General features: G+C 46.3%; 6 protein-coding genes across 6 annotated transcripts; 2 read left to right on the top strand and 4 right to left on the bottom strand.

Annotated features, from left to right (window-relative positions):
- Positions 1-4,980: 4,980 nt before the first annotated feature.
- On the bottom strand, positions 4,981-6,144 carry F4813DRAFT_390446 (uncharacterized protein; the record flags this gene model as incomplete). Its single annotated transcript, XM_049247019.1, has 5 exons — positions 4,981-5,188; positions 5,257-5,610; positions 5,701-5,731; positions 5,863-5,890; positions 5,965-6,144. 5 exons carry the CDS (start codon positions 6,142-6,144, stop codon positions 4,981-4,983), a joined length of 801 nt encoding a protein of 266 aa, XP_049098704.1.
- Positions 6,145-7,143: 999 nt separating this feature from the next.
- F4813DRAFT_124285 (uncharacterized protein) lies at positions 7,144-8,983 on the bottom strand. Its single transcript, XM_049238631.1, has 5 exons — positions 8,585-8,983; positions 8,181-8,523; positions 7,785-8,109; positions 7,638-7,709; positions 7,144-7,467 (listed from the first exon to the last, which is right to left on the bottom strand). Exons 2-5 carry the CDS (start codon positions 8,397-8,399, stop codon positions 7,364-7,366), a joined length of 720 nt encoding a protein of 239 aa, XP_049098705.1. The 5' UTR covers positions 8,400-8,523; positions 8,585-8,983; the 3' UTR covers positions 7,144-7,363.
- Positions 8,984-9,883: 900 nt separating this feature from the next.
- On the bottom strand, positions 9,884-14,399 carry F4813DRAFT_363121 (uncharacterized protein). The gene is made up of 2 exons (XM_049243673.1): positions 10,803-14,399; positions 9,884-10,748 (listed from the first exon to the last, which is right to left on the bottom strand). Exons 1-2 carry the CDS (start codon positions 13,744-13,746, stop codon positions 10,030-10,032), a joined length of 3,663 nt encoding a protein of 1,220 aa, XP_049098706.1. The 5' UTR covers positions 13,747-14,399; the 3' UTR covers positions 9,884-10,029.
- A 246-nt stretch (positions 14,400-14,645) lies between these two features.
- F4813DRAFT_363124 (glycoside hydrolase family 61 protein) lies at positions 14,646-16,004 on the bottom strand. The gene is made up of 4 exons (XM_049243674.1): positions 15,590-16,004; positions 15,425-15,518; positions 15,031-15,374; positions 14,646-14,953 (listed from the first exon to the last, which is right to left on the bottom strand). Exons 1-4 carry the CDS (start codon positions 15,710-15,712, stop codon positions 14,801-14,803), a joined length of 714 nt encoding a protein of 237 aa, XP_049098707.1. The 5' UTR covers positions 15,713-16,004; the 3' UTR covers positions 14,646-14,800.
- Positions 16,005-16,560: 556 nt separating this feature from the next.
- F4813DRAFT_363125 (uncharacterized protein) lies at positions 16,561-18,211 on the top strand. The gene has a single exon (XM_049243675.1). The coding sequence runs from the start codon at positions 17,002-17,004 to the stop codon at positions 17,839-17,841; it is 840 nt and encodes a 279-aa protein (XP_049098708.1). The 5' UTR covers positions 16,561-17,001; the 3' UTR covers positions 17,842-18,211.
- A 269-nt stretch (positions 18,212-18,480) lies between these two features.
- Positions 18,481-20,472, top strand: F4813DRAFT_363126 (uncharacterized protein). The gene is made up of 2 exons (XM_049243676.1): positions 18,481-19,804; positions 19,911-20,472. Exons 1-2 carry the CDS (start codon positions 18,851-18,853, stop codon positions 20,043-20,045), a joined length of 1,089 nt encoding a protein of 362 aa, XP_049098709.1. The 5' UTR covers positions 18,481-18,850; the 3' UTR covers positions 20,046-20,472.
- The last annotated feature ends 24 nt before the right edge of the window (positions 20,473-20,496 follow it).

Consider the following 20,496-nt stretch of genomic DNA (forward strand, 5'->3'; position numbering starts at 1 on the left):
GCCCTATCTTGGATTCTTCTACATACGTCAACAGTTCTCTGTCGTCCTTTGTCTCCGGGGTCTTCCAAGTGGGCTTGGCTTGGCTCGGTTCTATCGGCACTTGTGCTCACTATGTATTATTTGCTACCCTGCTTGTTTATCTCAAGCCATGCGTCTCTTCGCCGCCCATTCTGCCATTGTGCAACTGTCAAATCTTCGGCGAGGGACCTTATGTTTCAGGACTGCATGCGATAGGCCATGCTGTCGATCAGAGCTGATCAAGCCTGTCTCTTTGTCCTGAAGATCATCAGAAAAGTGGATCCAGCATTTTGATCTCTTCGGCCCTTCGTGCAGAGGGGAAAAGTGACAAGATAGACAATATCCACACCGATGAGGCCCAGGGTTTTGCTAGTGTAGTCTCGTCGCCAGAATCAGCGTTGTATTCTCTGGTGCTCTTACGAATCTGTTTTGCTACGCTACTTTTCGTAAACCCACTTTGCTCGGAACACGGATAGTAAGCGGGGGGCAATGGAGCTTCACACCGTTGAATGCGACTGATGATACAGGTAGGATATAGGCAACGGTCCATATCCAGTGGGGAAAGGTTTTGCTAATCGCCTAAGCACCTTCGTCTACTCGAGAGCAACGGTGATCATACATACAAAACTACCGTAAACAGCATGTATATATAATGGTGCTTAGATCCCATCTCGATGGCATCCAATCAGTTCCTTGTCCCATCGGAATGGACAAAAATGGGCTATCCTACCCCCCCTCCGCATCTGACAAGTCTGATGAGTTGTGATAGGTTCCCAAATGAGTAACCAATGCCTACGTAGTGGGTTAGGCTAGTATCTAATCGGGAGATGCTGCCTCGAAGCAGAAGTATGTGGCTGTCCGTTATGGGAAGCGGAGGCGACAAGGCTCTGGTTTGTGTGTATATGATTTGTGTGTATAGATAATGTATGTAGGCATGAGGTATGTAGGTAGTCACTTGAGCAACCATAGAAGTTGTCACTTCTCCAATCCTTCTCCGTTTCGTTGCATAGAGGTGTAGCGGTCATCGTGATCAGATATTAGCCCTGCTGCCCTGACCACGATACAGAAAAGAGCAAAGCCGAGAAGCCGAATCCACATCTCCAGCTAACATCTACCGCCGCAACGCTATGTTAGTCGTCGTCACAATTAGCGCTCTGATAATGGTGCCAACCTCCAATCAGCAGGCTGCGAGCGGCCTAATCAACGACATCGTTCCCTTTGTCCTCTTGGGCGGTGAAGGAGAAACAACGAGCAGAATTTCAACGGGATTGCTATCAAGGGGATGCCGAGCAGGCTGAATCAAGGACATGAGGGGGGGTTATTGCTGATCATGGTCCTAAGCATGATTTCAACTTGAGCGTGCTGATATCTGTACTCATTCTCCATTGCATGTGACTGAATATATTAATTATGGAGATGGGTTGTAAGTTGAAAAAGGAAGCATTTTTGAACCTAATAAACTTGAAATTTCCCGACAATACATTAGGTACATAAGTGTGTGTCTAGGTACCTACGTACCTACCTAACTAAGGAAGGAGGCACCTATCAAGACGACGGATATATGCATAACCTAAAAAAAATCCCCAGCTATAAGACGCCGGGCCACCGCGCGCCTGAGAATCAGCCCGCTAGAACTAGCGGGCAGACGGGTAACCTAGAGCTGACAAGGAAGGTCCCCTAAGCATGTAAAAGCCCTAACCTACAGCATTGATAATCTACACAAGTGTATCCAGTATTACGCAGCTTCAACTACCTGACCTAATGCAACTATCTGGAAACTTGGATAATCCGGTTAAAAGATGATTGAAACTTTTATACCAACAGCCATCCATCTTAGTCTTACCTAGGTACAAACCTCCATACAAACCTCTACATCTATTCCTAAACAAATAACAGAAAAAAATGATTAAATAATTAAAAATAAAAACTAAAACGCCATCGACCCCTCCGTCGACCTTTACTGCAGATTTGGATTTTCGTTTATCTATATCTCCACGTTCTTACCAACGTCATTCTTACATCTTCATGCACGATCCGCATGAAAATGCATGTAATTGTCCGTCGATCCGCCTATATTAGCTGCTTTAACGATTCCTCTCTGCAGGCATGTTTTTCTTTTCTTTCGCCATCTCCGCAACGAAGTACGTAATACTTCAAATCATCGGTTTACCGCCGCTGGCGTGTGAGGCGCTCGGAAGACGGAAGACGGAAGATCGTAGGATTCCTGCTGTGTACTTTTTTACACCCTAAGTATTTTCTCCGTACGGTGGAGACTTTGTTGGCATGTGTAGATCCGGTAATGAGTCCAACTTCAAAAAACACCCGGTCCTCTGAACCAAAATACGGCGTTCCGGGACAAGACCGAATTTCGATCGCAAGCGAGATTGCCGAGCCAATACTAATTGCAGGATTCAACGACTAAGACACTCACACCCAATGCCCTTTTACATGCGTTGTACTGTATGTCAGAAGAATAATGATTAGTATCACGCATAAACCTTGGTTCCGACCGATCTTACTCGATCCTTTGGCAGGTCCCACAAACCATTATGGAGGTTGCAGCTAAAAGGCCGGAGGCGTCGAGTGACGCTGTGCTATCTCCAGACTGGGGCTGCTGGGGCTTTCAGCTGGAAAAGCCTCACAAAAATACCATTCAAATGCCACTACCGGGCAGTTTGATTGCTCTCTCTTATGCGGGCTTGGGTCCTCACTTACCATTTGAGTTGTGTTGGGATGTACTCGATATCAAAGCGACTTCCATAGTCGTTTTCGTCTTACGGCGTCACCCTTGCTTCTCGCGGGTATTAGCAAGATGCCGCCATCTACGACACCTGAAGTATGCCCTCTCCTGAATGATTCGAATAAGGCGCTATTAACGATTTTTTTGTTCATACGACGAGCCTCCGGAGGAACCACGTCCAACCGTTCCAAACCGTTGGTCCCCGTCAACAAATGGCTCAAGTATGCGCTAGGGTAGTGTTAGTATTAGGGAACGACTTGAGTGTAAAAGCATTCCCCCAGAGCTGTGATCTAACGTTCCACGGACCCGTTGCCTCAACTCTCTTAACATCCCACAATGCCAAGAGGTGCAAGGCGCTAACCCACTTCCCCCCTCTATAGGCATTTACAGTACATAGTGACATCACCATCGAAAGATTGCTATCGTGGTACAAACTGGCTCCAGCTCCACTGCGGTTTATCACGGATAGGACCGTTCTTGCAGGACTTAATATCAACATCTATTATTGGTCTGCCCAGGGGTCAAGAAGAGGAACAAATGCACAATCAGGTCCTTGTCACCTACGACTGGCCAATCCGGTTGAGTAAGACGAATCTGACTTAAGACCCTTGTCTACGACAGCGAGCTACGGCGCTACGAGAGTTTCGGCATCTATGATATTTTGAGGGCATCGTCCAAGTACCTAGGGCAAACCAGCACCCGATGAAAAATATATTGCAGATTTGTCATTTGATTTACTGATACATAACCTAGCTTTCGAAATAGCCTCTCTATCAAGAATTAACATCGTCTTTGCGAAGGTTTAATACTAAAATCTTCCACGGGAAACAGCCCTGGGAATACTGACTGCGTGTCCATTTCTGATAGGCACAAGGATCTATAAACGGCACCAATGGTCGGTCATGAGAACCGAATAAACTCAGTTGAAAGTCGATGTCTTGCGCAATCGAAGATGGGGATGTTATTGTATACCTTCCCGATTTTCTCCGCTGATGAAATGAATAGGAGCCGTTTGACATCCAAGGAAACCCTGCTCAGCCTATCGTTTGGTTAACTTGGTCTAGCAACTAACGCGCGTTCTGAACATTACTCGAACGACACTGGCTGAGCCTACCGTGGTTCACTTCAGATAGGCTCTGCAGGCACGCCAAGTTGCAGAATTGTAGAAGTGCCTATTTCCGGCGAATAAAATCATCTACTGCCTTCCTGAAGTGTTTACCTAGTCCCGGAATTTATGAGACGGGTATCTCAGCAGTCTTAGCGGCCAGAGCTAATAATATTTTATAAAGGAAAAATAATACTAATAAAGAATATAATAAGGTTGATATACATGTCTGGCTAGCTCGACGGGATTTGCTGTCCATTGGGATATCAGCCATAGGTTCCGCATCTTCCAGAAAGGATCCCTTGGCCAATGCTTTAAGATATGTGTTTGTTGCACTACGTCAATGAACCAAACTTTAAGGGCTAGTCGGTGGACTTGAGGGTGTCATGCAGGAAGCAAGGACATAGCGTTCACTATGCATTGGAGTATCAGCCAATATCTCTCTCATGACGGTGTACACATCATGGTACTTGACTGGGACCGAGGTAATGGATGGTGTTTTTTTTTTTATCCCCCTCCCCAAAGTCGACGTCGCTTCGTGGTCTTTTCTTTGCATGCGGCAATCAAATCCGGTTCTCCGGACGTTCCATTGCATATGAACCCCTGTCAGGCTCAGGTTATTAACATCAATCTTAATAAATACTACGCGGTAGGCTACGGTCCACGGGCGTCGAATGAATCTGAGCTAAACTAAGCCAGTCAGCATTGCTTTTCAGCACATGCGATCGAGTACTCTACTCTGTTTGCCCGATGTTCGGCATACAAATTTGACCGCTAGCACGAGATCGAATAACCCATTACGGAGTTATTGAAAATGCCAAATGCGGCTCCGCTGTCGGAGGGCTTACTCGATCTCACGAGGCTGAAACAACATCCGGTGATGCCCAAGATTTGTCGAAATTTTTCCTAGATGTGGACGATTATATCCCACGACCCACCATTACCTCCTGTTGGGCAACACAACTTGCATTTGCGTCTCTGACCCCTATAATTTGCATAGGCCTCATGGCCCAACAATGCCGTGATACGGACATTTTATTTCCAGGACATCCTTACACTGCATATTACTCCGATGCCTCTACAACTCGGTGGCTGTCAGCATGCGGGCTGAGCACCTCTATTTTTCGGTCTCGAACACAGAATATAAACTTCCAATATGAGGCCATAACTCCACCACAAACTCGTCGCCATCGTGAAGGTAATCGGGTGGCACCTTCCCGAAGCCTACTTCTGCAGAGGTTCCCGTAATGATAACGGTCCCTGCAGATAGTGTGGTCCCTTGCGATACGAAGCTCACCAGCTTCGCGCAGCTGAAGACCATATCACTGGATGAATTAGTTATTATGGTCCTAACGCGCATACCCCTGGCTCTGCTTCACGACGACGTGCTCACCTTAGACCGGAGCTCTGCACTACTTCACCATTCTTTAATCCTCGAATGGTGAATATGCTGGGATCGGGCATCACTGCTGCTGAGACAAGAACCGGTCCTAGCGGACAAGCGCCGTCGAAGCCCTTGGAATAGCACGCTTGGCTCTGTGCAAACTGTGCGACCCTGCTGGATACGTCGTTGGCGACCGTATAGCCGAGAACATAGCTCAACGCCTCCGACTCGCTCACATTCTTGCACGTCTTCCCGATTACGATAGCGAGCTCAGCTCCGTAGTCCGCACTACCGTCCTTTAACGTGTGCTTCGGGATGACGGTACGTGCCGGCCAGGGATCTACCAGTGCCGTAGCCGGCTTCCTAGTACGATGCATGCAGGTCAGAGATTGCCTTAGTGCATTCTAGGCGCATATGAAATTAGATTTCGTACGCCCGACTTGCGCGACTTACATGGACAACGGAGGTACGTCCGGAACCTTCACTATAGATCTTACGTTAGCACTTATTCCTGCAGGGACGGGGAAAGTGAAAGGTGACAAGCTAGGACGGCAGAGCGCCTATTGGCAGAATCCTCGAGGCTCAAAATCGTGGAAACGCAAAGAATCCACTTACCATTCGCTTCTTTGGCGTGTGATACATACTATATGTTGAGATTAGTCCAAGGGTCTCGCTTCTCGGCCTTTCCATATGCCCATAACGGCGGGTAAGACTTACATCTAGCCTAATACATCTGATAGTCCCGACCTCTGCCGCAGGCACCGGTGACAAGAGGCGGCCGATGATCTCGATCTTGCCGTTTGGCTCCTCGGGATCTAAGACAGAAGTTCCACTAAATACCCAGACTTGTACAGTATCGCCTTCGCGTACGGTATTTCCTATATCCCAGTTACTCATGATAGGTTCTCCAATAAGCACCCGGTCGACTTCCCCGCGCGAGATAAATCATACAAGCCCTGCGAAACTGGTTAGAATTGCTCGACCCAGCTAGCGAGTGTTCCTGGAGGACGGAAGCTTACTTTCGAAGTTCATTTTTCCCTAGGTTTAGTAAAATTTTAATCTATTATACCTCGTAAGTCGAAGGCTTTTCTCCTTGTAACGAGGCTATGGTTCGCAAGCCGATTGTCTGCTTCCTCTACTTGGATTATTATCTTGCCAAGTTCGATCAATAGACTGCAATGGTTGTCCAAGCGCCCATCTATATATATAGCAGCACCCCCGTTTCTTTGATTCTCTCTTCATCTCGTACGTCACTTTTCGTCTTTGCGCCTCGTCCCCTTTTCAGCACGTTGTTTCAGTCCAGACAGGATCTTACAGCTCCACCATTTCCTTATTTAACCTACGGCATTGGTGTTTATACCTTCGAGCCGTATAATCAAACAGTATAAAATTTCGGGATATATATCATAAATGACATATATACTTTATAATTACCCGTTAACCGACCTTGACCGGTCTGTGTATGTGATGTTAGTATCCGTCTTTTTGGAATTTACTGTACGTGTTGTATGCCACTGCGCATATCCGAAGGGTTACCCCGCTTAGTCCAGCTGCCTGTATGTGAATTGCACAGCTGGAGAGATAACAGTCGATGTCGTGAGGAAATGATTGGAGCCTGGAACGAATAAAGTTGGTTCTCCTGAAGTCGAGTCCTACGTCAGTTGTATCGATTATCATGATGCAGACCCAAAACTATAGGTAGGAAGATTGTAAACACAATGTGGCGTGCTAAGTTAGGTACTCAAGTGCTCTTATTAACTACTATACCTTGCATCACATAATACATGACAGCTCCAGTTTCTGGCCGGTCTCCCCGAGACAATATTTCTCCCGTGTTACTTCGGTGCTTGAGGAAGAGCCGTGCCAAGCCAAGTGGAGCGTTTATTTGTGCAGATAATTGGTTGCGGACTCGTCTCCGGATCCCAAGATGTCAAAATCTGGCGAGTTTATCTGCCGACTTCGTTTCGACATGTAATCATACCCTATAACCCAGACATACGATGGCATGGCATACAGGGCTGCAAAGTTGTGCAAAACCTGGGTCGAGTCTACGACGAGAAGCCATTATAGTAAAACATCGTATGGCGAAACTACCATCAACATCATGGCATGGCGTTTAGCCAAATGTGAGGCGTCGGTCCCCGCTGATAAGGTTGATGGCGGCTCTCTGTACGTTCTCGAAACGTGTAAAGGCGCAACTTTCGCTCTCAAGGTGGTTCACTGTACAAGTCAGGGGGGGCCACTTGAGGATATCTCATAGATAGATAGGTAGGTACAGTGGCGAGGCCCTCTCGCGAGAACACATGCACAAATAGATAGGCTTCGGGGGATAGCATGTGTGGTGATATAAGCTGATTGGGGACCAGGGGAAAGCTAGAAATACCACTTACTGACGGCGGCTAGAGATTTGAAGTCACGGCCGCAAGCATTACGGTTTGGGCAATGGTACAATGACTGTTGGTCTTTACTCGGGCCGACATATCAGTTATACTAATCTAGCAGCTACACGAAGCAGGACTTAGGGCTATATCACTTACGAGCAGACGAATTCAAATGCTGGTTCAAGGCGTGGAGTGTCACGAAATCGCGGTGGCAGAAGTAACACTCGAAGGCATGGCCGTTCCACGTCTGGTCCGAGGCCTCGTATGTAGAGGAACCATGCCAGCCGATGAGCTTCTTCGAGAGGATTCCGGTGGGGTCCTTAGCCCTCACTGCGCGGAATATCTCATCGCGGTTCAGGAATGAAGCTTGGGGGCAGTGACCGCCTTCAAGGTGGTGCGCGAGGCCCGTCGCGGTAGCGTAGTTGGTTTTGCAGAAAGGACATGCGATCCTGCCCTTTCGGTGGGTACGGGAATTAAGATGCTAGAACCGAGGTCAGTTTTGCTGGTACCCTTAAGTCACTAGTTAGCTACAGAGCAAATGTCTCATCTTACCATCTTGATGTTATTGTGGGTTTGGAACTCCCTGTCGCAGTCATGGCAGTAGAAATGGTCCTCGACTTCGTGATCCCCACGGGTTTCCTCACTGCTTGAGACATTGTAGCAGCAGTGACACTCGAAGTCAAGAGGGCGGTGGTCCAATGCGTTGAGGTGTTGCTCCCGTGCGTTCCACTGAGAGAAGCTTCGATTACAGTCCCGACATTTCCAGGCCATTGTTGTTGCTGTCTCAATTCAAGGAACAATGCAGAATTGAGAGTTAAAAGAACGAGTTAGGTAATAAGGGGCAGCGGGTGGGTTTAAAAGTAAAAAAGAAGCATTAGGGGTTCTGCCTAGGTAACTACGGAAATTAGGAATGGGATAGATATGGACCTAGGTAGGTAATACGATAGGTACTATACTTCGTAGACAGTTGAGAAAAACCAAACGACCAGGAAGGCGTGTAAGAGTCTCGGCGTGTAAGAGGTGAAAGGGATATCCCTACATGCTATGCGCGTATGCCCAAATTTCAGCTGTGTGTATGTACAATACAGAACAGGGCTTTAATTTTAAATAAAATAACGCCCTTTAAAACAACTTAACTATTATACCAGGGTCTTATAACTAGTATAAAATACTTTGAAATAACGTTTTCGAAGAACTATGATAATTTCATAGGGCGGTAATAATCATACGGTTCAGGATCTCAGCATCGAAGTAGCTCTAAGGGTCCGCTAAATAACATTATTTCAAGGGGCGTACTGTAGGTATGTAGGTACCTGTTGAGCTATGTACCTAATGTTCTAATTTTATTAACTACCTAACCTAGTTAACCAGTTAACCTAGAACCTTTAAGCTCGAGCTATTGTACATAGCAATATATAGCAACCCGAAAGAGTACTTATACATAGCTTATTGGCGTTAACAAAACGGGCAATACAGCCCCATAAAACCCGGTAGCTAATCTTAGATCTTGCATCTTTAACAGGGTTTCCTGAGATACCCCTATACATATGTATTTCAGCCGTACGTAATATTGAGGCTAAGTACTCCTCCTTACTAGCATATATTTCTTTTACTAAAAAGGGCCAACGTTTCAATATGGAATAAATGAATTCCCCAAACGGGGGCCTGCTTCGAATCTCAAGAGCAAGATATAAACGCAGTTACCAAGGTACCAAACTACCAATGGTGAGGAGAAAGCTGCGGGGAAATACCCAACAAACCGGTAACCCGTCACCACCACACCACACTAACACCACATCGTTACATAGGTCCCAACTGGAGAATCTCCTCCGCCATCCCTGCCCGCCCCCCTTTAAAAAATCGACATGTCAAAAAGTAGGATTGTTTTGCAACGAGGAAACGATATGTACCAAGAACAAAACAGACCGGGGTCTAGGTAAAGGGGGGGTTGGTTGCAGCTCGCTCAGAAATTACTACTCGATCGGGGAAAGTCGCGAATAACAAACTACGACGACAAGGGGTAACATACACAGACTGCCGATGATAGGTTCAAATATGCCAAGTAGCACGCGAAGCCGTCGCATTCAAACCTCATCAACGCCCCCCAACGCGCATGAGATTTCCATCACCTGACTCGGAAGGATTGGTTACCATTCTGTTGGCACGGCTGGGAGCTTACATACGACTATGCCCATCACACCAGTAAGCTGTCTTCTACGCGCCGAGGATTACATCTCTCTGAGCTGTCAAGGCACGCTAACATAACGACCGTCCAAGTTGGAAGCCGCCGAGGGGGTATCTATGTAATGTATTTGCATCTGACGCTGAGTAAAACAAGTAAAAACAGCCCAAAAACAACCAATACCATGTAAACAACACGTACAATTACATATGTCTTACCCTAGCGCCCAACACTGGAGACCCCGCTACCGAATATCTCATCTCGTCTCTCCTCCCTATCCCACACCATCGTACCGTCGCTCTTACGCTTGAAATATAGGATCCTGTGTTCCGGTATGAATTCCTCGTGCGTCGTATCCGACTTCCACGAGTCAACTGACCGCTCCATTGCCCCCGAGAAGCGATCTTCGTAGCCGATTATGTAGTCGCTACTGTCTATGGCTTGGTCCCACCGAAGCCTGTTTAGAACGTCACCTGCAGATCGAAGTTTCCCTTCGTACGTTGGCTTCTGCGATAAACGGGTCTCTTTCTTCGTAGGTGATTCTCTAGCCTCGTCCGCTTCCATAGATGCCCAGAATTCCGAATCACCTATATCCTCGTCCTCAGCTTCCACCACATATTTTCCCCAGTCCCGATTGTCCAATCGTAGCTCTCCAAGTTCACGCTGCAGAGTTATTGTAGCGCTTATCCAGGATGACTTAGGGTCAAAGTATTTCGCGTCCCTGCTTGCCTGAGCTTCGAAGATACGTATGCAGGCATCTAAACTGGCCTGCATGGAGCGTATTCTTGTTATATCGGTCGGCAGACCAGTAGGATCTTTTAATTCCAAGCCGATAAGATAATGCCCTTCATATTCCTCATCTTCTTCTGAAGCCTCTTGGTTTACGAAGCGTGATGGCCAGATTCTGGGATATATGTCAGGTACTGCCTTGCCGATCTCTATACTCGCATTAGTACTATGTTGTGTTCCGGGGGAGAAGGGAGTAGACAGACCGACTAAAAGTAAGGCACATTTGGATTCTAGCCATTCCAAGGTCGTATTTATCCTTGCCAGAGACACGCCCCAGAATCGAGCAGTAACCTTAATATATGTCATATATATCCTTAGAAATTCCGTTATACCTGTATTCTCATTGAGGAGCTCGGTCCATACCATCTCGGTTCCTGACAATATTGAGTCTGCTCTTTTCAACTCCTTAATAATGGTATGAGCTGTAGAAACTAACATAGTTTGCGCCGTGTTCAGACGAGGCCCATGAAAGCCTAGGATGACCATAGGCTCTCGTTCAGTTCTCACATAACTCAATTCTTTATGGAAGAAGGGGTCGAAAACGACCGAGTCATCCCAATCAAATCCCGCGTAGTGGTGATAGAAGTTCCTTAATATCATTTGGATACCTGATACAGGGCCACGTGTGTCTGCCAGTAGCTTACACACCCGCGACAGTAGTATCGATATCTGGATACCACTAAGATAGCCAAATTGCGCAGCATAAATACCACGCCGCTTTGCCCAACATTTTATTACGTGGTATGATAGCCTGAAAGCCGCAAGGTCTGGAATCGTCCCAAGGAGATGATGCAGATCACGCACTGGCTTTAATGTCGCTAGAGCACTTTGTGGTAACTTGAAAACGGGATCGGTTGGTGGTAGCGCCAGCGCGGCCGGCCACGTCTCGGCGATAGAAACTGCTGAACAATATTGTAAGTCTATTTTGATATGACCTATTGCTAGCCCGAGACTTGTGCCGGAGTGGGCATCTACTCGTCGTAAGATCTTAATACCCCTCCACGCAGCTTTACGAAGTCGCTGAATGGCTAATGCGAGGAAAGTTTTTGAGCTGATACGTCCGATGCAAAGGCAATTTATATCTGACGCCGCAGTCCAGACACCCAGTCCATAAGACCCGACGGGTACTAGCATAAATGCTGGAAGCCCACGGGCAAGGTTATCCTCATCTTGCATCATGACTTCTTTCAGTAAGCACAACGCGCTTTCTCTCATCGCAATGTCAACATCAGAAGGGAACACGGATTGCTCAGAAAGATAGGCGGCAAGCTGAGAGGCAGCCATCTGCTCTTGCTTGGTTTTTAGAGGAGTGAAGGCGGTGTTGCTACTGTCGGTTGACCGTACTGGTCCGTCTTTGGAAATCTTTAGCGAACATTTGATCCCCCAGTGGTCACTACCATATGAAAGCTGGACGTTTGAGCCATCATCCTTAGAGTCAACACAAAAGTCAGTCTGTGATGCTCCCATTCTCTGGCCAAACATGTTGAATCCTGTCACAGTAAAGTCTTCCCTCTTTACTAGAATCCTGTCGTAGCGTTGGGGCCTCTTATCGAAATCGCTGCGAGCCGTACTTTCGGCAAGGTGGTTGGCTATTGGATCAAAAGTTGCCGCCTTTTCACCCCCTAAAGCTTTCTTGAAATCCGGTTGCCTTAGATCCTGCTCCGGTAAATCACCATATTGAACGCACGCAGAAGCCCAGGCATCTACCAATCCCATCTTAATGAATAGTTTTTCAATTGTAGTAAAGATGTTTCTGCTACCCGAAGAAATTTCGTTCCTCTTGACTGCCGTTTCGATGGTATATACACTGGTCGGAATGTTGAAGTCACCAGCTAATATCCAAGGATTTCGAGGGTATTCCCTGGCAAGATAATGGAAGAGAGACCATAATTCCTGCCCCTTTCTCTGTACGGAAGCATCTGTAAGGCCTGAACTAAGATGAACGGCAGATAGAATGGCCGGTATGAAAACTCCCCCCTCGTGTTTCCCAATATTAGTAAATTGCATGATTACCGAGCCTTTACAGCTTGCGGAAAGCGACAGTAAATCCCAAGAGAAAGGCCACTTGCTCAACACCACAATATTAATACGGCTCGGAAGTGGTCCAATATCGGATTGATCAGGGGGGCCGTTAGAAATAAAGGGGTAAGTCTCCCGAACCCTCTTATCTTTACAAAGATATGAAAGAAAGTCATCTGTGATTTCTTCTAGTACTAGAACATCCGCTAGAGCTCGCGCATCTAGTAGATTCTGGATTATGATAGGGTATCGAGCTCGAGTTGGGGGATATTGGAATTCCGCGTGGACGTTATAATTTGCGACCACTAAAGATTCCGGATTTGGGGATGCCTTCTCAGCAGCAGGGTATTTCTGTTGCTGAATCCATTTAAATTCCGCATGAGAAAATATATATGGGAGACGCGTTAGCGGACGGCATTCTAGTCGAGTACTTTGTTCATTACTTTCGGGACTAGTTGTCTTCTCGTCTTCGTAGAAGCCAATAGGATTTTGCATTGTTAATAAGGTATAAGTTTGCAGATCGATTTCTCCCCATATCTTCATTTGACTAGGGACGCTGGGGTCGATCCGGGTCTCGTCCTTGTCTCGTACAAGGATATAAATCTTTTCAACTCTCCACTGAAGGGTAGGAAAAGAGTTAAGTATTTGTACTGCGAATTTATGTAGCGGGTGTGTCAAATCGTCCGTTTGTCCAAGGATCATACGCAATTGATCATCGTTGTTATGATTTCGCTCTAGTGATGATGGTAGAAGACTCCGTAGAGTTGTAAAGAGCAATGGTGATTTTCCGCATAAGAAGTACGTTGTCTTCCTCTCTTTGGTGTCCTTGGCGTCCTTGGTGAAGGTACCTGTACCATCCAACTGTATGTCTGGAGGAGAAGGGTGATCTAGGTACCGCTGTACGAGCAGGGAGATGATTAATCCCGAAGCGTCACGCAGGTTATTTACCGGAAAAAATGGGTATACAAGATTGATATGCGGTGGCCATTTCCTGTATGCTGGGTCGTGGATCATCCTCAGATGGTCTAGCTCTGGCCATAAATGCTTCGGCGGAATTATACACAGCGCTGTGTCATAACTGCTGCCCACATCGGCTGACACGCCTGTTGAAGTCGTTGGAGCAGCCATAGCTCTAACCTTTTCTGGCTATGAGGTACTGAAGTTAATAGAAATAATAAAGTAATATTTATCGGGATGCCAACGGATCGTAGAATGGAATCGGGGATAAACACGGTTGTTTGGTCTAACTGTTCCAAATAATCGATACTCTAAGCGGGGAAAAAGAAGGATAATGATTTCCAAAATGAATGAAATGGAATAGGTTAGGATTATATATTCAAGGAATGAAAACTATATCGGCCTCAATGTTCAAGAAGATAGGTGTACAGTATTGGGTGAAGTGATGAGGTTTTATGGTGGGATAGCTGTATTACAGGTATGGATCCATGTATGGTACAGCTGTGCCACTTTCCTTCGCCATTTCCCCATTTCCCCATTATGAGTAATAGCTGAAATCCAATTATTTCTTAGGCATTGCATGATTTGTGGATGGCCAATAATTCTTCGGCGTGAGTCAACTCTAAGTTCGACAGTACAAGTACCTATAATGGATTTGGTATAGCACGCTAATAGCGTCCCGACCAGCTGGGAATTAGCTAAGTGGAGAAATGGTATATCATACATGTATCGTTCTTTATTTACCCCGCCAAGAATACACGATTGCGATTCTTTAAATGATATAAAATCTACCTATGTCCTTGGATTAGAGTGTTGCCGATGGGAGGCCTCGGTTTTACCATTGATAAAAAGGAACCGCCGGATTGCAACCGAAGATAGATGGTTCTTAACAAAGTGCCCGGTGGGATATCATTTAATCCTAGAATAATAATGGTGTATTTCGTAAATATTCTCTGATGGAGTAAAGATACTTGTTTCACTGGTAGTTAATGGCGAATATTTACGTTTAACCTACTAAGGAATAATTTCACTTGCGCTAGATTCATGCCAGAGTATATCGTACTGAGTATCTCTTAAGGCAACGAAGTATATATTGTTCCACGATCTAATGCTTCAAAAACATCTTTACATAGGTAATTAACAATGCAACTAAATGCTCGCTACGACACCATGATCATGCCTGTGTCTTATTGAAACAGCACCTCTTTGCCTTTGGTGTTGAAACCTAACCCTTGTACACAGCCGGGCCGGGAATCTTGTACTCGGTGAAGCCGTTGCCCCAGATATCGACCTTGATGCCAGGGTCGTTGGCGCTGTACGCACCAGGGAACTTCACTCCAGGTGGGTTAGCAGAGCCTCCACCAGTGACCGTAATTTGCTATTCACTCATGTTAGCGCACGTCATTTTACTTCCGCATATGATTTCTGTTAAGCATCTCAAGAGTTATCACTTACGTAGCAGGTCATGTAGAACTGCGCGCCGCCGGCCTGACTTGCGGTGTGAAGCGCTATGGTTTCGGCACGGAGGAGGTAGTCGCCAGGGGCGATGTCAGACGGGATCTTGACGTCTTGCTTGCCGCAGCCCTTGTTGAGGATGTCGTTACCCCAGGTCTTGGTGGCAGGGTCGTAGCCGACCTCGAAGATCTTGAACCAAGACGAGGATCCGTCGGCCGAAGCAGCATCCGACACCTTGCTCAGGTATGCTATGACGGGGCCGAAGTGGTTTCCGCCAAGAGCTTCCCTGGAGCAGTCACGGTCACCGGGCTGCTGGTGCATCTCTACCGTCACGGTGTCACCGGCTAAAATACTGTTAGGATATGAAAACCACATGGTCAGAATATATTCTTACCAGCTACGGTGCACTTGGCGGCAGCAGCTTTAGTGCCTCCAACGTTACAGCGGATATCGTTGGAGGTCACACTAGTGACAGGATTATTGTTTGCCTTTTCAAGTGTTAATGATCGATCAACATTGTATGTCGTGCATTCTTATTAGAATGTTATGGGTAACGTACGGGAAGTCTAGCGCAAGTAGACTGTTCATCCTTTCCAGCAACCCATAGCTCTTGGAAGGTGGCGTGCCCAGCAGCAGTAGCTGCGAGCGTAGAGAGGGCGAGAGCGGCAACGGCGGACTTCATTTCGAAAACTCTTTGATAGATTGAAGGTGAGTCGACTCTCAGGTTCCTCGGGGGAAGAAGAAGGGTTAGGAGAGCTTAGGGGGGGCAACTAGAGATTAAATATAACTGCGTCCGGTAGTAGTACCCAGATACCGGTTGTTAGGCATTATTCTATGCAAGACAGGCCGAGTTCTATATGAATCCAATACACGTTCTATGGCTCAAGTACAAGCTAATTGCGGGTTGGCACTTTATATTCAAGCGCCGATGACATAGACATCCTCTAGTCTTAGGGGGACGCAATTTGCCTAAATTACACATCCCGCCTTGGAGTAAAGCAGACGGCGGTCGATCTTATCTCGAAAGGACTTCTCGACGAGGATGGAAAGGTTTGGGTAGATGAAAAACGTACTGAAAACCGCCGAACGGAGGAGTGGAGTGTTTCCCTTTTCGAATACTCTTCTAGTCTATCATTGGCCCGTTCGTGGTCGATCGTTTCCTCCCATCGGGTTTCGGCTATATTATCCGCTTGGTCATGCAAGAGCATAAAGCTGGCTCCGTAAGAGAAACCGGACAACATTAATGGAGTATACGTATTAGTCGTGATAAAGGATAGCTAGCATGATTAATTATAAGTATATACTAATTGAAGATATTGATCTGGGCTGAGAGAAGTTAAGAGTTGAGTATCCAGACGACATATAGATAGTCTCATCAGAAACATGCATATGTTATACTATTTTGGAACTTCACTTAGAAAGAATATCAGGCATCATACCGTAGCATATAAAACCTTGGGCTATATCAATCTTGATTGCTACTCGGAGAAGAAGTATTTCTTAGAACTTACAAGAAAGAGAAACTCAACGCGAGTAGAACATAATCATTGCAATATATGTGTTAAAAATGATAAACAACCTGAATATATGGTGTCAGAAAGCATTGATCAAAGGCCTAAAGCCGCTCAGGCAGGTTGCTTCCAGTTAGATAAGACACTAAGGCACCAAATGTATTAAAGACCATATAGCAATGGTCCTAGGCAACCCAGCACCAAAGAACAATATATCATACCGCCCCGTATATATACTAATCATAATAATCCACCACTATCTACTGTCATCTACTATCATACCGGAAAACTTTACATCTAGTTCCTGAAACTATATCACATAAACTTAGTGAACTAACAGCATATCCAAACCACGCAGCCATGGATACGAACAAGACAATTTCAGAAGGTGAGAATTATACATAAGCTAAGGCCTTCCTAGGGAAATCGCTAAAGCCGTAAAGACGTCGCCCCGTGGGGAATGGTCGAAATTCGCCAGCTAGCTTCCATCGGCGAAGCAATATTCGCGAAAGTTAACATCTCCCGTGGAACGCGTATTGCTGCCGAGACTCCACTGATCATAGTACCACCTATCAAATCTACCGGTGAAGAGCTATGGGAGTTGTGCAAGGCCGCCGACGGAATAACTAATACCGAATCCAAGGAGCTAGAAAAGTTACCTTGCAGCCCTAAAGTGGTAGATGCTATTAGAGAAGGAGGTTATGTCGATAACCGAGCATGGTGCTTCTACAAGAGTAAGAAGCTGAAAAATAACGACGGAAGATTGCTCAAGGGGAGGAAACTGCGGAAAATGGTTAACAAAACAATCAATCTCTGCATCATCTACCTCGTCAACAATGTTCAGCTAGGACCTGGTGGAAAGTACGGCTCGGGTGTTTTCCCCCTATATACCCGGATCAACCATTCCTGCGTCCCTAACGCCTACAACTCTTGGAACCCAACTTTGGAGCGGTTGACTATACATGCGATCCACGACATCAAAGCCGGCGAACAGATATTCGTAGATTACATTGGCAAGACATGTCGAACTCGCAACCAACGCGGCTTCTCATTGTATACCGCATGGGGTATCACTTGTAACTGCGCGGCCTGTACAGACGATACACTTGACCAGTTACGGTATCGCATGGTAGTCCTCGATCAAGCCCTAGCAGCATACGAGTGCGGCAAGTCTGAAGAAGCACATCTCGAGGGCATTCCCAAGCTCGAGACACCCAAGCAAGCCCTCAACGCCGCAGAGGAGCTTGTAGAACTTCTCAAGAAACAACGGTTATGTGGTATGGAGCTCTGTAGAACGTAAGTACCTAACCTACCTAACCTAGGTAGTCTTTGGAATTTAAGTCTTAGATGTTCTGTTTTATAATACTTAGAGTGACGATGATGATATAGGCTTCGCGAATGTTCGAGATACGCGTTTGAGAGCGAGGAGATTGAGAAGGCTTCGAAGTATGCACATATGGAGCTGAAATATGAGGCGTTGCTTATCGGTACGGAAACTCAGCATCTCAAAGAGGAGCTCTATGGCGCGAAATATTGGGTTGAATACATGGAGAAAGAAGTCAAGTCATTTATTTTCAACCTATGAACTTATGAAGGGTGGCTTCTGTTGTGGGGATCAGGATTATGCTAAGAATGCCAAGAGTATAGAGCTGCATATAGATATGTAGTTTCTAGGGCTGTGCCTCTATTTGGATAGGATAGGAGGTATAAATGTTAGGTAGTGTGGCTCTATTCTCTATTACATACCTAACCTAGGTGCCTTACCTAAGGTTAGGTACCTACCTTGGGTACATATCAGGCGCAGGGCTGGGCGTAAACACCGCCACGGGCGCTATTCGTAGGCAGCAGTTAATTCAATACTGCCGCTAACGTCTAAGCACGTATAAGTACCTAACCTAGGTACCTACATGTAACCTAACCTACCTCCTAAGATAGGTATCTTGTACCTAATATGTAAGACCAGCATCGAATCTTTGCTTTTTGCTCCGCATCGTCATTTCTACTTCGCCACAATCCTAATAGCGATCGTCTTTCAGCTTTGACTCTGCCAAACATCTTCGCAATTGCTCAAATTCTGTCGAGTTTCTCTTTTTCTATTCCCCTAAATCAAGGGAGACCAGAGTAACCCAACCTAGTAGTTAAGCAACCCACCTATCTCATTTAGATCATGTTCCTGGCTATTTTACTTTGATACTACGGAATCCTCCAAGTACCTAATTCATACCCTGAACCCCTGATCTTCCAGGGCTTGGCAATACCGTTAAATGCAAACACGAATATCTTCTACATAAATTGGTAGCATTACAGGAATGGATCGTCGCAAGTCTATGTTCGCCGACAAGACCGGACGATCAGCCGGTCCAGTCCACCGCCCGTCAGACCCCTCCGGTGCTAGTCGGGGTTCCCTACCGGCAGGAGAGCTTTCTACCGATATCCCAGCGGAGCTATCGGCCGGAGATGATACGGCAAACGCGTCGCACCAGCCGCCGCCTTACTCAGGTCCTTCGGATATCTCTCTAGATACTCAAGCCCGCTCACAATTACCGAAAGGCCCGCAATATTACCCTGGCCTTCCCATATTAGATTATCGCCAATATTTGCCGCCCTTGTTTGAGCTGTCACCAGATAGCGTAAGTATCACCAGCAAAGCCAATTATCTCTCTGAAAATGCCGGGGCCTTAGCTACGCTTGTGCGAAGCCTTGCCACCGTGCCTCCAAAGCCTCAAATCATCATACAAGGGAACCGTGGTCGCAAAGTCGACTTCAGTATCAAGCTGAATCTGATGAACTTGCTCGTTCCTAATGATCCCAAGGACCGTCTTGACTATCTCCGATGCGTTAGTAAAGATGAGGTGGCCCTTCGTGGCGGTAGCGATCCCGGGCTGAAGCCCGACTTTGGTGCAAATAACGGGCTGGAGGCGTGGTGTGACCGGTTCGTCAAGGATTCGACTACCATAAAGAGCTTCACGGTCGAGCGGGTTGTAGCAAACTTCGATGCAAATTGGTTAGAAGGCCAGGTGCGGAGCCTTGTTGCCTCCACGGACTATAAAGGCCAAGTCACAGTACAGTTCCTCATCACACACGCCAAAGTCATCGTCCAGAACCCAGACAAGCACAATAGATTCTTAACGAGCGTTACCTCGTTATTCTCGAGCAAGAGTAAATACGAGGTCGTCAAGGCCGTGTGGCCTTTCGCAACGAGCAAGAATGGCGAGCAGGGTCGAAAGTGTGTTGTGCAGAGTGAGAAGACGTGGTGGGAAGAGGTACGTAACGCCTAGCATTTCCTTTTGGTCTTTTTTACTTCCAAAAGATTCGAAGATTTGCAGACTCATTGGTTGAAGAATGAATTGCTGACTATCACTGTTGTAGTGGCGCGACCCTATCAGATTTGCCATTGGGACTAAGCGTCAAGGTTGGGTTACAAATGAGGATAAGCTTGAATGCATCATGGAGGGCAGGGGGAAAGGTATCAAGTTGATTGACTGGGGTTCTGAATTCGATTAAATGAACTTGATATGGATGCAGAGCGTCAATTCCTCGTTACAGAATCCACCACACTGCCTCATCCAACGAGAATTTACTAACATATGCGACATATATCGATTGCACTTCATTTTTCTTCTATATACCATGGAGATGGCGCGACTGGATAGACCACTCCAACTTACTGGAGATTATCACTAAGTAATATAATATAGGTAGGTAATTACCAGTGTTTAAGAAGTGTTAAACAGTTCATTAGCCTCTAGGTTCGCTATATAAGGAAGGTGGTATAGACAATACATCACATTTTGTGATCTGTTCACACGCTTTGGGCCTATTCAAAATAGTTATACATATGGCTCCTAGGTATTGAAACTTTGATTGTCTTAACCTTTTCGTATTATGTCACATAATCGCATAAAATATACTTAGTTTGCTCATATGTGCCTATAATGAAGGTATTGTAAGATCA

Source organism: Daldinia decipiens (assembly GCF_022478715.1).
Source record: "Daldinia decipiens strain CBS 113046 unplaced genomic scaffold F4813scaffold_21, whole genome shotgun sequence".
NCBI classification, from domain to species: Eukaryota; Fungi; Ascomycota; class Sordariomycetes; order Xylariales; family Hypoxylaceae; genus Daldinia; species Daldinia decipiens.

Coding starts and splice junctions, on each gene's coding strand:
- F4813DRAFT_124285 (XM_049238631.1), bottom strand. CDS start 8,399: ATGGCCTGGAAATGTCGGGACTGTAATCGAAGCTTCTCTCAGTGGAAC. Junction 8,110..8,180: donor CCCACAATAACATCAAGATG/GTAAGATGAGAC, acceptor CCTCGGTTCTAG/CATCTTAATTCCCGTACCCA. Junction 7,468..7,637: donor CAAATCTCTAGCCGCCGTCA/GTAAGTGGTATT, acceptor TGACTTGTACAG/TGAACCACCTTGAGAGCGAA.
- F4813DRAFT_363121 (XM_049243673.1), bottom strand. CDS start 13,746: ATGGCTGCTCCAACGACTTCAACAGGCGTGTCAGCCGATGTGGGCAGC. Junction 10,749..10,802: donor ATGTGCCTTACTTTTAGTCG/GTCTGTCTACTC, acceptor ATGCGAGTATAG/AGATCGGCAAGGCAGTACCT.
- F4813DRAFT_363124 (XM_049243674.1), bottom strand. CDS start 15,712: ATGAAGTCCGCCGTTGCCGCTCTCGCCCTCTCTACGCTCGCAGCTACT. Junction 15,519..15,589: donor CTACTTGCGCTAGACTTCCC/GTACGTTACCCA, acceptor ACACTTGAAAAG/GCAAACAATAATCCTGTCAC. Junction 15,375..15,424: donor CGCCAAGTGCACCGTAGCTG/GTAAGAATATAT, acceptor ACAGTATTTTAG/CCGGTGACACCGTGACGGTA.
- F4813DRAFT_363125 (XM_049243675.1), top strand. CDS start 17,002: ATGGTCGAAATTCGCCAGCTAGCTTCCATCGGCGAAGCAATATTCGCG.
- F4813DRAFT_363126 (XM_049243676.1), top strand. CDS start 18,851: ATGGATCGTCGCAAGTCTATGTTCGCCGACAAGACCGGACGATCAGCC. Junction 19,805..19,910: donor AGAAGACGTGGTGGGAAGAG/GTACGTAACGCC, acceptor TCACTGTTGTAG/TGGCGCGACCCTATCAGATT.